The sequence below is a fragment of the Pseudorca crassidens genome, chromosome 5 (assembly GCF_039906515.1).
Source record: "Pseudorca crassidens isolate mPseCra1 chromosome 5, mPseCra1.hap1, whole genome shotgun sequence".
Taxonomy (NCBI): Eukaryota; Metazoa; Chordata; class Mammalia; order Artiodactyla; family Delphinidae; genus Pseudorca; species Pseudorca crassidens.
The window spans coordinates 5,400,686-5,412,902 of record NC_090300.1 but is presented as its reverse complement, the minus strand read 5'-3'; the positions used below and the strand labels follow the sequence as shown (position 1 = coordinate 5,412,902).

Genomic DNA, 12,217 nt, shown 5'->3' with positions numbered 1-12,217 from the left:
GGGAGTCAGTGGTCTAATCACATGAATTAATTTTGAGTAAGGTTTTTCTCCAATTCACATTAGAATCTTCTAATAATGCCATCATATATTCCATGGACTAAAGATCTACTATATCTGAAAAAAAATCATATATCAATGATTAAACTGCAAATACACATTCCAGTGTGCATGAGGTGTATGCAATAAAAAATTATACTACTGTACTTCTTAAAAATCCAAATAGAACTGGGTTACGTATTTACAATGTCAACAGCAAAAGGCACCATTTCAGCATTCCCATTTATTTAGCAATGATGCATATTTAGCAATGAATGGTTATGTAAAGCCACTACCTTTATCCAATTTTCTAGCTCTAGATAACTTTTCTTGTGATCTCCTTTTTAGTTCTTGGACTGGAATACAAGCCAGCACTTTCTCCTGGACAGCAAGGTTCTCATAGACCAGTACATGCTGAATGTTGGACTGAAGAGCTTTTAGAATGACTGAATCACCAGTAGTAACCTAACAGAAAGAAAATAATGAAATTAGCTTTTCTCCATTTGCTATAAAAATAATAACACCGGTTCTATGTTAAACATCATAAAAACACACGGGTTCTATGATTTCACAGATAATGCATGGATTCATTGAAATATAATAGTTATACCCAAAACCTTTACAAAATTAGTATTAGGAGACAGCCATATCTGTATCACAGTCTAAGACATGTCTATATTTTCATCTGAAAGTATGTTACTGAGGATATAAATATTTAGTCAGGGATATGCTGAACTCTTGACCACACACCTGGAACAAGACAGCACTCTAAGTAATGCATCTGACAGCTGTTTCCACTTCAAATCCCTGTAAACGACAATTTTTTTAGAACTTTATAGCGCATTAGCTACCGAGGACTACTCTCAAGGGATCAGGAATTTGGAGGAATTCCTGAGAGGAAAGGCAGATGCCAATGGACTAAAGGAAGAAACAATGGCAATAGCCCCTCTAGAGAGAGTGGTTACAAAAACTAAGAAAAAGTTCTCAAAATAATCCCAAGGAGAGAGGAGCCTGAGGACCCGCAGAGCAGGAAGGGGCCTTGGAGTGAGCGTGAGGAAGGCTGCTGGGCTCCACGCGAGGAACAGCTAGACATTCTGGTCACCACTGTCAACAAAAAAGTGTGTCTCTGGGCAGTGAGGGCGGACGCTTAGACTTCTAAAAGGAAAGACGAGCGCCCCGGCTCAGAAGAGGTGCTGCTCAGGCAAAGCCCACCTGGCGGCATGTCCTGTCCCTCCCCACAGTGGCTGAAACCACATGCGGTATTCACAGATAGGCTAGCAGGGACTCTCAGACCCCTGTGAATCTACAACAACCCGTATTGTTGAGAAGATGCACTAGAATCAACAGCAGAAGGAGGAACCTGTGGCAATGGCAGCAAATACAGAAAAAGACTAAAAAAAAGTCTATCTTCAGAAGTGCAAGAGTACACTGGAGTCAGAGAAAGAAAACTATGGATCTAGGAAATTAAAAATGTAAACACTGAAATGAAGCACAGATGGTGTGTCAAACAGCAGAACAAACACAGCTAAGTGATCAATCAATTAGAAGATTGAGACATTTTCTGAGGATGCAGTACAAAAGAACAAATAGACACTGACACTGAGGATAAACCCCCAAACTTCCCAAATCCAGCTAACAGGAAGTCTAGAAAGTAGCGTAGAAAAAAATGGAAGAAAAAACTTCTCAAAGAAATAATGGAAAATCTCTGAGTTGAAGAGCGAGCCAGTGTGAATGGGAAAACAAAAACAAAAACTATATCAGGTATGTAATAGTGACATTTCATGACAGTAAAAAGGATTAAAAACAAAATACTAAAAGCCTTCAATATCAGACATCTCACTGGAAACAACGGAGTAAAATCTCTGAAATACTGAGAGAAAATGAGAACATACGACGCATACCCAGGCAAACTAATTACATAGAAGGGCAAAATAAACACATTTTCTGATATGTAACAATGCAGAAAATATATCACTCCCAAATCCTATTTTAAAAAATTATTAGAAAAGTTATTGTCCCCCCCAAATATAATATAGCCAAAGTAAATAAACAGAACACCAAGGAGTAGAGCCTGGGATAAAAGAGCAGGAGCAAGTTAAATAAAAACCAAACAAACTAGTTAAACTTAAGTTCCGATTGTTATAAATAAATAATGATAATTGAAAAGCAAAATCTAAGAAAGGTGGCAGGGAAGGGAGAAGAGTAAATCCTTTCTGAGGTTCCTGTCTTGTTGTAAGATGTTGGCAGAAAAATATAAAGTAAATACCTGCATTAGAAATTTAAAGAGAATAATGAGAAGACTAAAAGGAGAATACTTAGCTTCCTAATTTTTAGAGGGAAAATAATGGAAGAAAACTTGGTCAATCTAAACAAAAATAGAAAAAAAAAAAAAAAACAAGAAGGACACAGACAACACAAAATAAGATGTCAGAAGTAAGTTCAAACATATTAGAATTACAGTAAATAGGAATGGATTAACCTGTTTATTAAAAGGCAGAGATAGATTAATTTAAAAAATAAAAACCATTACCAAATACTTACTGTAATGTCAGGCACTGTATCAAGCACTGGGCATGGGTGCACAAAACAGACATCATCACTTTACAGTCTGAAGGGGAAGGCATTAAACAAGAAACAAGAGAATCTTCACATGAAGTCGACAAATGTTTGTGTGTAAATGTGTGTGTGCATATGTGTTAGATGATGGAAAAATAATGGAGACCAAACCAGACAAGGACATTATCCTCACAGAGTAGGGAGTCTGTGGATACAGAAACAAATATTGCTACAATGATGCTAATTTACTCAAATATTTAAGGAGCCTTTATTACCTGTTAGGTACGGGGGATATAATGGTTGGACAGTTTATTCATATGTACGGTAAGAGTTATAAAGCAAACACAGAGGACAGTGTAACTGTACAACTAGAATTCCCTGGAGAAATGATATTTGCAGTAAAATATGAAGGATGGGAAGCAGCTGGTAACCAGGGAAGGGAGAAGACCATTCCTGTCACAGGGAGCAACGTGTAGGTAGCCGGGGAGTCTGCGCAGGGGGATACACTTAACATGCTGTGAAGGATCAGAGAGAAAGTCAGTGTGTCTGGAGCACAGAGCACCCAGGGGAAATGATGGTGCGAGACAGCTGAGCAAGAAGTTGGGCTGGGGAAGCATCTAGATTTTCCCTGTCTCTTTCCACTGTAATGGGAAGCTATTAAAGAAACCTAAGCAAGGGAGTAAAATGATCAGATTTGTGTTTTCTGAGTCTGACACCAGCTGTAGGGGGGAGAAAGCAGGCCTCAGAAGACTCACTGGGGGACCACTGCCGAACTCTGAGGGAGCGGAGGCTTAAACCAGCGTGGGGACAGAGGTGGTAGAATAGCGAATGGATACGAAAAACATGTAGGAAGTAGAATCAACAAATCCTAGTGACTGAACCGTGGGGTCAGGGGGCAGTTAGGAAAGTAGAAAAATATTTGGGAATGATTCACATATGAGCAACTGGGTCAATGGTTGAACCACTTATAATAGGAGAAACACCAGGAAATGGTCAACTGAGCTAAAAACTACGAACGGTCAAATAAAAATGAACTGAAAAAAGTCCATTAAATTTAGCAGCGTGGAGATCACTGATGATCTTAGTAATAAGTTTTGTAACAGTGTTAATAAGGAAAACAAGTTTTAAGAGACTCAGTGGTGTAAGTGGTGTCCCGAAGTGGGCCAGGTGCCCCAAAGGAGCTGTACAAAGTGGTCCACTGGGATAGGGACAGAAAATATTACAACTTCTATTTATATTATTTTTTTGTCCAAAAAGTAAAGCAATTTATTATAATATTTAATATTTGGATCAATGGTGGCTTCCTCCCAGGCTACAGAAGCCATCCTGAGGGAAGAAAGTCCCACAAAGTGGAGGGGTTCACAGTGGCACGGCTCATTCCTACTTCTGCTCCCATGATGCTACAAACTTCTGCAGTTCAAATGTGCCTGGTTCAGCGGATTTACAGATTATACTATGCGGTTTTAACTAATTTAACACTCAACCTGGCTTAAAAAAGATTTCAAAGACCTCTAGGCACTGAGGCTAATACTTACAATGTAAGCACATGTGGAGTGTTACAAGAAGAAAATGGCAGGGCTAACCCATCTATTATTTTAGTATGAGCCCCTTCAACAGCCATATTTTAATGCCAAAAAAAAAAAATCACAATCTACTGAGATCTGACAAACAAAATGATCAAGAGTATTTAAAATAAGACATGTCTACGTTCTTGAAATGATATAGTGTTAATACATTTTTTAAATTAAAAATGTTACTTATTTTCTAGCTCCTCTTTACATTGTTCTATAATGTATCGAGTACACTGACATACTAGTATATGTATATAATTTATAAACAAATAAATACACATTGAGAGGACATGCTCAGAAATGTTTTACTGACGGGGCACATGTTAGAATGAGGAGACCTGCAAGACAAGTACATGAGGAGTACAGATGCAGGGATGCGTACTGGGGATTCTCCCTGAAAGTTGCTGTGAAGAGGAAGTGAGAAATACAGGAATGCACGATCCAGGGATACTTGTGTGACGGCTTGTTTCTAAGAGCTACATGAGAGGTTCATAAACGTTAATCTGCTTGGGAAGAATGCAGGTTTCCAAGCTCCCCCCTCTCTTTCTGGCTCAGCCTGTCTGGGGTTTGTCCGGGAATCTGCGTGTCCAGGTTATTCTGATGCCAATGGTCCAAGCTTAGATGAAAACTGGCCTAAAGCAAGGTTTCAATGCCACTGAGAAGAATCTCCAAGAAAAGGGGCAGGTCAAGACTGCGCAGTCCACCTGCCATCCCACGGTGAACAGAGGAGAGGAACACAGGTACAGAGGATGGGCTGGCCTTTAGTAGGTGCAGACACATTTACTCTACTAACAGATGACAGAAGAGATGGGGCAGACCTGAAGGTGGGAAACCCAGGGCATCCACAGCAGGAAGGAGTGTGCTTTTTACCAGAATTGACACAGAAACAAACAAACAAGCAAACAGGCATGTCTCCATTTTTACCTGAAAGAATTCCTATAAAGAGGAGACCCTTACGGTTGTTATTTATTTATTTATTTATTTATTTTTACACACAGATTTTCATTTACTGAGAGGGTAAGAACTCATCCAAAGAATTTTTATTTTCATTTTTCACTCTGGAAATTACCACCTTCACTGTGGTTTTTTTTTTTTTTTTGCAGTACACGGGCCTCTCCCATTGCAGAGCACAGGCTCCGGACGCGCAGGCTCAGCAGCCATGGCTCACGGGCCCAGCCGCTCCGCGGCATGTGGAATCCTCCTGGACCGGGGCGCGAACCCGTGTCCCCTGCGTCGGCAGGCGGACTCCCAACCACTGCGCCACCAGGGAAGCCCCCACTGTGGTTTTTAATGGCACTCAAACAATCTTGAAGAATAAAGTTTATTTTCTTTGCCTTATTTCTTTAAATACTCATTAGCACAGTGCCAAAAAAACTAATTCATAAAAATAGAAGTTTGCTGATTGCATGGCCATTATAGCAGCTGGGTAACCATGTAGATGAGGCAACAGTTCATTGCTTAAGAGTTAAAAGTTATTTGGAATACAAATGGGAGTTTAAAACGTGAAATCTGTTTTAGAGCAAAAAAGATTTTTTTCTTCACTAATCATACCTGGATTCCAATTATTTGGTTTCTAATGTGAGATATTTCAGACTCTTTATAAGAAAATAAGTACAATGTGTATTTTTGTCAAATCACACAAAACAGAAGCAGTGGAATTTGGATCAGCAAATTTACTTCTTTAGTAAAGGACAAGGCTTCTCAAGCCCACCAGCCCTCTTTCTACCTTTTTACAACCCTTTGCTTCAATGGCTTTTAAATTTAGAACCTGTTTTCTTAACATAAAAGTTATGTTTAATAAATTTTTAACGACAGTTTTAATCAACTTGTGACTTCAATAAACATTTCTTACAAAAACCGCTTTATTCTATTTGTAACAGTAATAAATGTTGCAGAAAGTTTTCAGGAAATACTGAATGGTATAAATAATGTGAAATCACTATAATTTCACCACTCAGAGAAAATTATAGCTAAGATATCAGTGTACAGCTTTCCAGACCTTTTAAAAATGAACATATTTATGTATGTGTGTTTTTAATAAGAAAAATGGAAATACACACAAACACACAACATATGTTGTTTAATTTTGGAATTCTTAGTTTACCTTTTTTTCACCACATAATAATTGTCTTCATGTCAAAATATACCACATCATCATTTCTAAAGGATATTAAGAATGCCAATGTAAATACGTGTCATAATTGCCTGTTGAAAGTATGTAAATATATGTTACTTTTAAGAATGGTTCACGAACAAGAAATTGAACATTTAAATCTTGTGTCCAAGGGAGACGAGGAGGAGATTTCTCCTCTTACAAAGTTTGCATATAGATCCAGACTAAGAAGTTGTCTTATGAGATTTAAATAGTTTAAAAATCGACTAACTCAGAGGTGCACAGCCAGGGGAAGAAGACACCAGGGCGGCCAGGAGGCTGAACCCGAGTGCTCTTCATGCTGGGCTCCTACCGTTTTAAGTCTGCATTTGAAGGTTCTGCAATTCTGACTTAACTCTTTAACATCTTCAAGATGGAACAAATTTGACTTTGATGTGGAGACTAGAGAAGGGCTTTGCATACAATAAGCAGAATTGGTGTCAATTTAAAATTATAAACAGAACAGAGAGGAGACAAGATGGTGGAGCAGAGGGACCTGAGCTCATCTCCTCTCAGGAAAACAGCAAAATAACAACTAAGTGCTGAACAACCATGGATGAAAAAGACTGGAACCTACCAAAAAAGATATTCTACACCCAAAGACAAAGAAGAAGTCACAGTGAGACGGTAGGAGGGGCGCTTTCGCTGTGTAATCGAATCCCAAACCCACCAGGTGGGCAACCCACAAACTGGAAAATAATTATTTTGCAGAGGTTCTCCCACAGGAGTGAGACTTCTGAGCTCCATGTCAGGCTCCCCAGCCTGGGGGTCTCACATCAGGAGGAGGAGCCCCCAGAGCCTTTGGCTTTGAAGGCCAGCAGGGCTTGAGCGCAGGAGCTCCACAGGACTGGGGGAAACAGAGAATCTGCTCTTGGAGGGCGCACACAAGGCTTCACATGTGCTGGGACCCAGGGCAAAGCAGTGACATCATATCAGCCTGGGCCAGACCTACCTGTGGGTCTAGGAGGGTCTCCTGGGGAGGCGGGGGTCGGCTGTGGCTCATGTAGGCTCCAGTGCTGGGACACCTAAGTCAAAGCAACCAACAGGGTGGGAACACAGCCCTACCCATGAGCAGACAGGCTGCCTAAAGACATCCTGAGCACACAGACACCTCTAAACACACCCCTTGACGTGGCCCTGCCCATCAGAGGGACAAGACCCAGCTCCACCCACCAGTGGCCAGGCACCAGTCCCTCCCACCAGGAAGCCTGCACAAGCCCCTGGACCAACCTGGACCACCAGGGGGCAGACACCACAACCAAGAATTACAGTCCTGCAGCCTGAGAAACAGAGACCACAAACACAGCAAGTTAGACAAAATGAAACAGCAGAGAAATATGTTTCAGATGAATGAACAAGATAAAACACCAGAAGAACAACTAAGTGAGGTGGAAATACGCAATCTGCCTGAAAAAGAATTCAGAGTAATGGTAAAGATGACCCAAGATCTTGGAAAAAGAATGGAGGCACAGACTGAGATGATACAAGAAATATTTAACAAAGAGCTAGAAGATTTAAAGAACAGAGATGAATAATACAATAACTGAAGTGAAAAATACACTAAAAGGAATCAATAGCAGAATAAATGAGGCAAAAGAACGAACAAGTTAGATGGAAGACAAATTGGTGGAAATCACTGCTGTGGAACAGAATAAAGAAAAGAGAATGAAAAGAAATGAAGACAGTCTTGGAGACCTCTGGGACAACATTAAACACAGCAACATTCGCATTATAGTGGTCCCAGAAGAAGAGAGAGAGAAAGACCCTGAGAAAATATTTGAAGAGATTATAGTGGAAAACTTCCCTAACGTGAGAAAGGAAACACTCACTCAAGTCCAGGAAGTGCAGAGAGTCCCATACAGGATAAACTCAAGGAGGAACACACCGAAACACATATTAATCAAACTAACAAAAATTAAAGACAAAGAAAAAATATTATAAGCAACAAGGAAAAAGCAACAAATAACATACAAGGGAATCCCCATAAAGTTATCAGCTGATTTTTTTCAGCAGAAACTCTGCAGGCCAGAAGGGAGTGGCATGATATATTTAAAGTGAGGAAAGGGAAAAACCTACAACCAAGAATGCTCTACCCATCAAGCCTCTCATTTAGATTCGATAAAGAAAGCAAAAGCTAAGAGAATTCAGCACCACCAAAAGAGCTTCACAAAAAATCTTTAAAAAACTACTCTAGGCAGAAAAGACAAGACCACAACTAGAATCAAGAAAATTACATATGGAAAAGCTCACCATTAAAGGCAAACATAGAGTAAAGGTAGGAAATCATCCACACACAAATATGATATCAAACCCAGCAATTGTGAGAAGAGGAGAGTACACATGCAGGATATTGGAAGTGCATTGGAAATTAAAAGACCAGCGACTTAAAACAATCATGTTTGTATACAGATTGCTATATCAAAACCTCATGGTAACAGCAAACTAAAAACCTACAACAGATACACACACAAAAAAGAAAAAGCAATCCAAACAACACTAATGACAGGCATCAAATCACAAGAGAGGAAGGGAAGGAAAAAAACCTACAAAAACAAATCCAAAACAATTAACAAGATGGCAATAAGAACATACATACTGATAATTACCTTAAATGTAAATGCATTAAATGCTCCAACCAAAAAACAGACTGGCTGAATGGATACAAAAACAAAACCCATATATACGCTGTCTACAAGAGACCCAACTTCAGATCTAAGGACACATACAGACAAAGTGAGGGGATGGAAAAAGATATTCCATGCAAATGGAAATCAAAAGAAAGCTGGAGTAGCAATACTCATATAAGACAAAATAGACTTTAAAATAAAGAGTGTTACAAGAGATAAGGAAGGACACTATATAATGATCAAGTAAATATATATGCACCCAACACAGGAGCACCTCAATACATAAGGCAAATCCTAACAGCCATAAAAGGAGAAATCAACAGTAACACAATAATAGTGGGGGTTTTAACACCCCTCTTACAGCAATGGACAGACCATCCAGACAGAAAATAAGGAAACACAGGCCTTAAATGTCACATTAGACCAAGGGACTTAATTGATACTTATAGAGCATTCCATTCAAAAGCAGCAGAATACACATTCTTCTCAAATGCACATGGAACATTCTCCAGGACAGATCACATGCTGGGTCACAAAGCACACCTCGGCAAATTTAAGAAAACTGAAATCGTATCAAGCATCTTTTCCGACCACAACACTATGAGATTAGAAATCAACTACGAGAAAAAAACTAAAAAAACACATACACATGGAAGCTAAACAATATGTTACTAAACAACCAATGGATCAATGAAGAAATCAAAGAAGAAATCGAAAAATAACTAGAGACAAATGAAAATGAAACACAACGATTCAAAACCTATGGGACCTGGCAAAAGCAGTTCTAAGAGGGAAGTTTACAGTAATACAATCTTACCTCAGGAAACAAGAAAAATCTCAAAGAAACAACCTAACCTTACACCTAAAGCAACTAGAGAAAGAAGAACAAACAAAACCCAAAGTTAGTAGAAGAAAAGAAATCATAAAGTTCAGAGAAGAAATTAATGAAATAGAGATGAAGAAAACAACATAAAATGTCAATGAAAGTAACAGCTGGTTCTTTGAAAAGATAAACAGAATCGATAAACCTTTAGCCAGACTCATGAAAGAAAAAAAGGGAAAGGGCTCAATCAACAAAATTAGAAATGAAAAAGAAGTTACAACTGACACCACAGAAATACAAAGGATCATAAGAGACTACTACAAGCAACTCTATGCCAATAAAATGAACAACCTAGAAGAAATGGACAAATTCTTAGACAGGAACAATCTTCCAAGAGTGAACCAGGAAGAAATAGAAAATATGAACAGACCAGTCACAAGCACTGAAATTGAAACTGTGATTAAAAATCTTCCAACAAACAAAAGTCCAGTACCAGACGGCTTCACAGGCAAACTCTATCAAACATTTAGAGAAGAGTTAACACCTGTCCTTCTGAAACTATTCCAAAACATTGCAGAGGAAGGAACACTCCCAAACTCATTCTATGAGGCCACCATCACCCTGATACCCAAACCAGACAAAGACACCACCAGAAAAATTAAATTACAGGCCAGCATCTTTAATGAACATAGGTGCAAAAATTCTTAACAAAATGCTAGCAAACCAAATCCAACAACACATTAAAAGAAGCATACACCATGATCAAGTGTGATTTATCCCAGGAGTGCAAGGATTCTTCAATATCTGCAAACCAATCAGTGTGATACACCATATCAACAAATTGAAGAATAAAATCCATATGATCATCTCAATAGATGCAGAAAAAGCTTTGACAAAATTCAACACCTATTTATGATAAAAACTCTCCACGAAGTGGGCACAGAGGGAAACTACCTCAACATAATAAAGGCCATATATGACAAACCTACAGCTAACATCATACTCAACGGTGAAAGGCTGAAAGCATTTACTCTAAGATCAGGAACGAGACAAGGATGTCCACTCTTGCCACTGTTATTTAACATAGTTTTGGAAGTCCTAGCCACAGCAATCAGAGAAAAAAAAGAAATAAAAGGAATCCAAATTGGAAAAGAAGAAGTAAAACTGTCACTGTTTGAAGATGACAAGATTGTATACATAGAAAATCCTAAAGATGCCACCAGAAAACTACTAGAGCTCATCAATTAATTCAGTAAAGTTGCACGATACAAAGTTAATACACAGAAATCTGTTGTTTCTATACACTAACAGTGAAAGATCAGAAAGAGCAATTAAACAAACAATCCCATATACCATCACATCAAAAAAAAAAAAAAATAACCTAGGAATAAACTTACCTAAGGAGGCAAAAGACCTGTACTCAGAAAACTATAAGATACTGATGAAAGAAGTTGAAGATGACACAAACAGATGGAAAGATATACTATGTTCTTGGATTGGAAAAGTCAATATTGTCAAAGTGACTATACTAACCAAGGCAATCTATAGATTCAATGTAATCCCTATCATACTATCAATGGCATTTTTCATAGAACTAGAACAAAAAAAATCTGAAAATTTGTATGGAGACACAAAGACCCCGAATAGCCAAAACAATCCTGAGAAAGAAAAACAGAGCTGGAGGAATCAGGCTCCCTAACTTCAGACTATACTACAAAGCTCCAGTCATCAAAACAGTATAGTACAGGCACAAAAACAGAAATATAGATCAACGGAACAGGATAGAAAGCCCAGAAATAAACCCATGCAACTATGGTCAATTAATCTATGACAATGGAAGCAAGAATATACAATGGAGAAAAGACAGCCTCTTCAACAAGCTGTGCTGGGAAAACTGGACAGCTACATGTAAAAGAATGAAATTACAACATTCTTTAACATCATACACAAAAGTAATGTTAAAATGGATTGAAGGCCTAAATGTAAGACCGGATACTATAAAACTCGTGAGGAAAACATAGGCAGAACGTTGTCTGATATAAATTGCAGAAATATCTTTTTGGATCTGTCTCCTAGAGTAACGAAAATAAAAAGAAAATAAACAAATGGGACCTAATTAAACTTAAAAGCTTTTGCACAGCAAAGGAAACCATAAACAAAATTAAAAGACAACCCACAGAATGGGAGAAAATATTTGCAAATGAAGCAGCTGACAAAGGATTAGTCTCCACAATACACAAATAGCCCATGCAGCTCAATGTCAAAAAGAAAAAACCCACCACAATCAAAAAATGTGCAGAAGCCCTAAATAGACAGTTCTCTAAAGAAGACATACAGATGGCCAAAAAGCACATGGAAAGATCCTCAACATCACTAATTATTAGAGGAATGCAAATCAAAACTACAACGACGTATCATCTCACACCGGTCAGAATGGCCATCATCAAAAAGT

At 38.5% G+C, this 12,217-nt stretch overlaps 1 protein-coding gene across 3 annotated transcripts in view; it reads right to left on the bottom strand.

The window, feature by feature from the left end:
• NGLY1 (N-glycanase 1) overlaps nt 1-12,217 on the bottom strand; it is a 63,110-nt gene that overhangs the window by 26,379 nt on the left and 24,514 nt on the right. For all 3 annotated transcript variants that reach the window (XM_067737337.1, XM_067737336.1, XM_067737334.1), the window contains exon 4: nt 333-501. In XM_067737337.1, the coding sequence (XP_067593438.1) occupies nt 333-501 (169 nt within the window). The remainder of the gene's footprint in view (nt 1-332; nt 502-12,217) is intronic.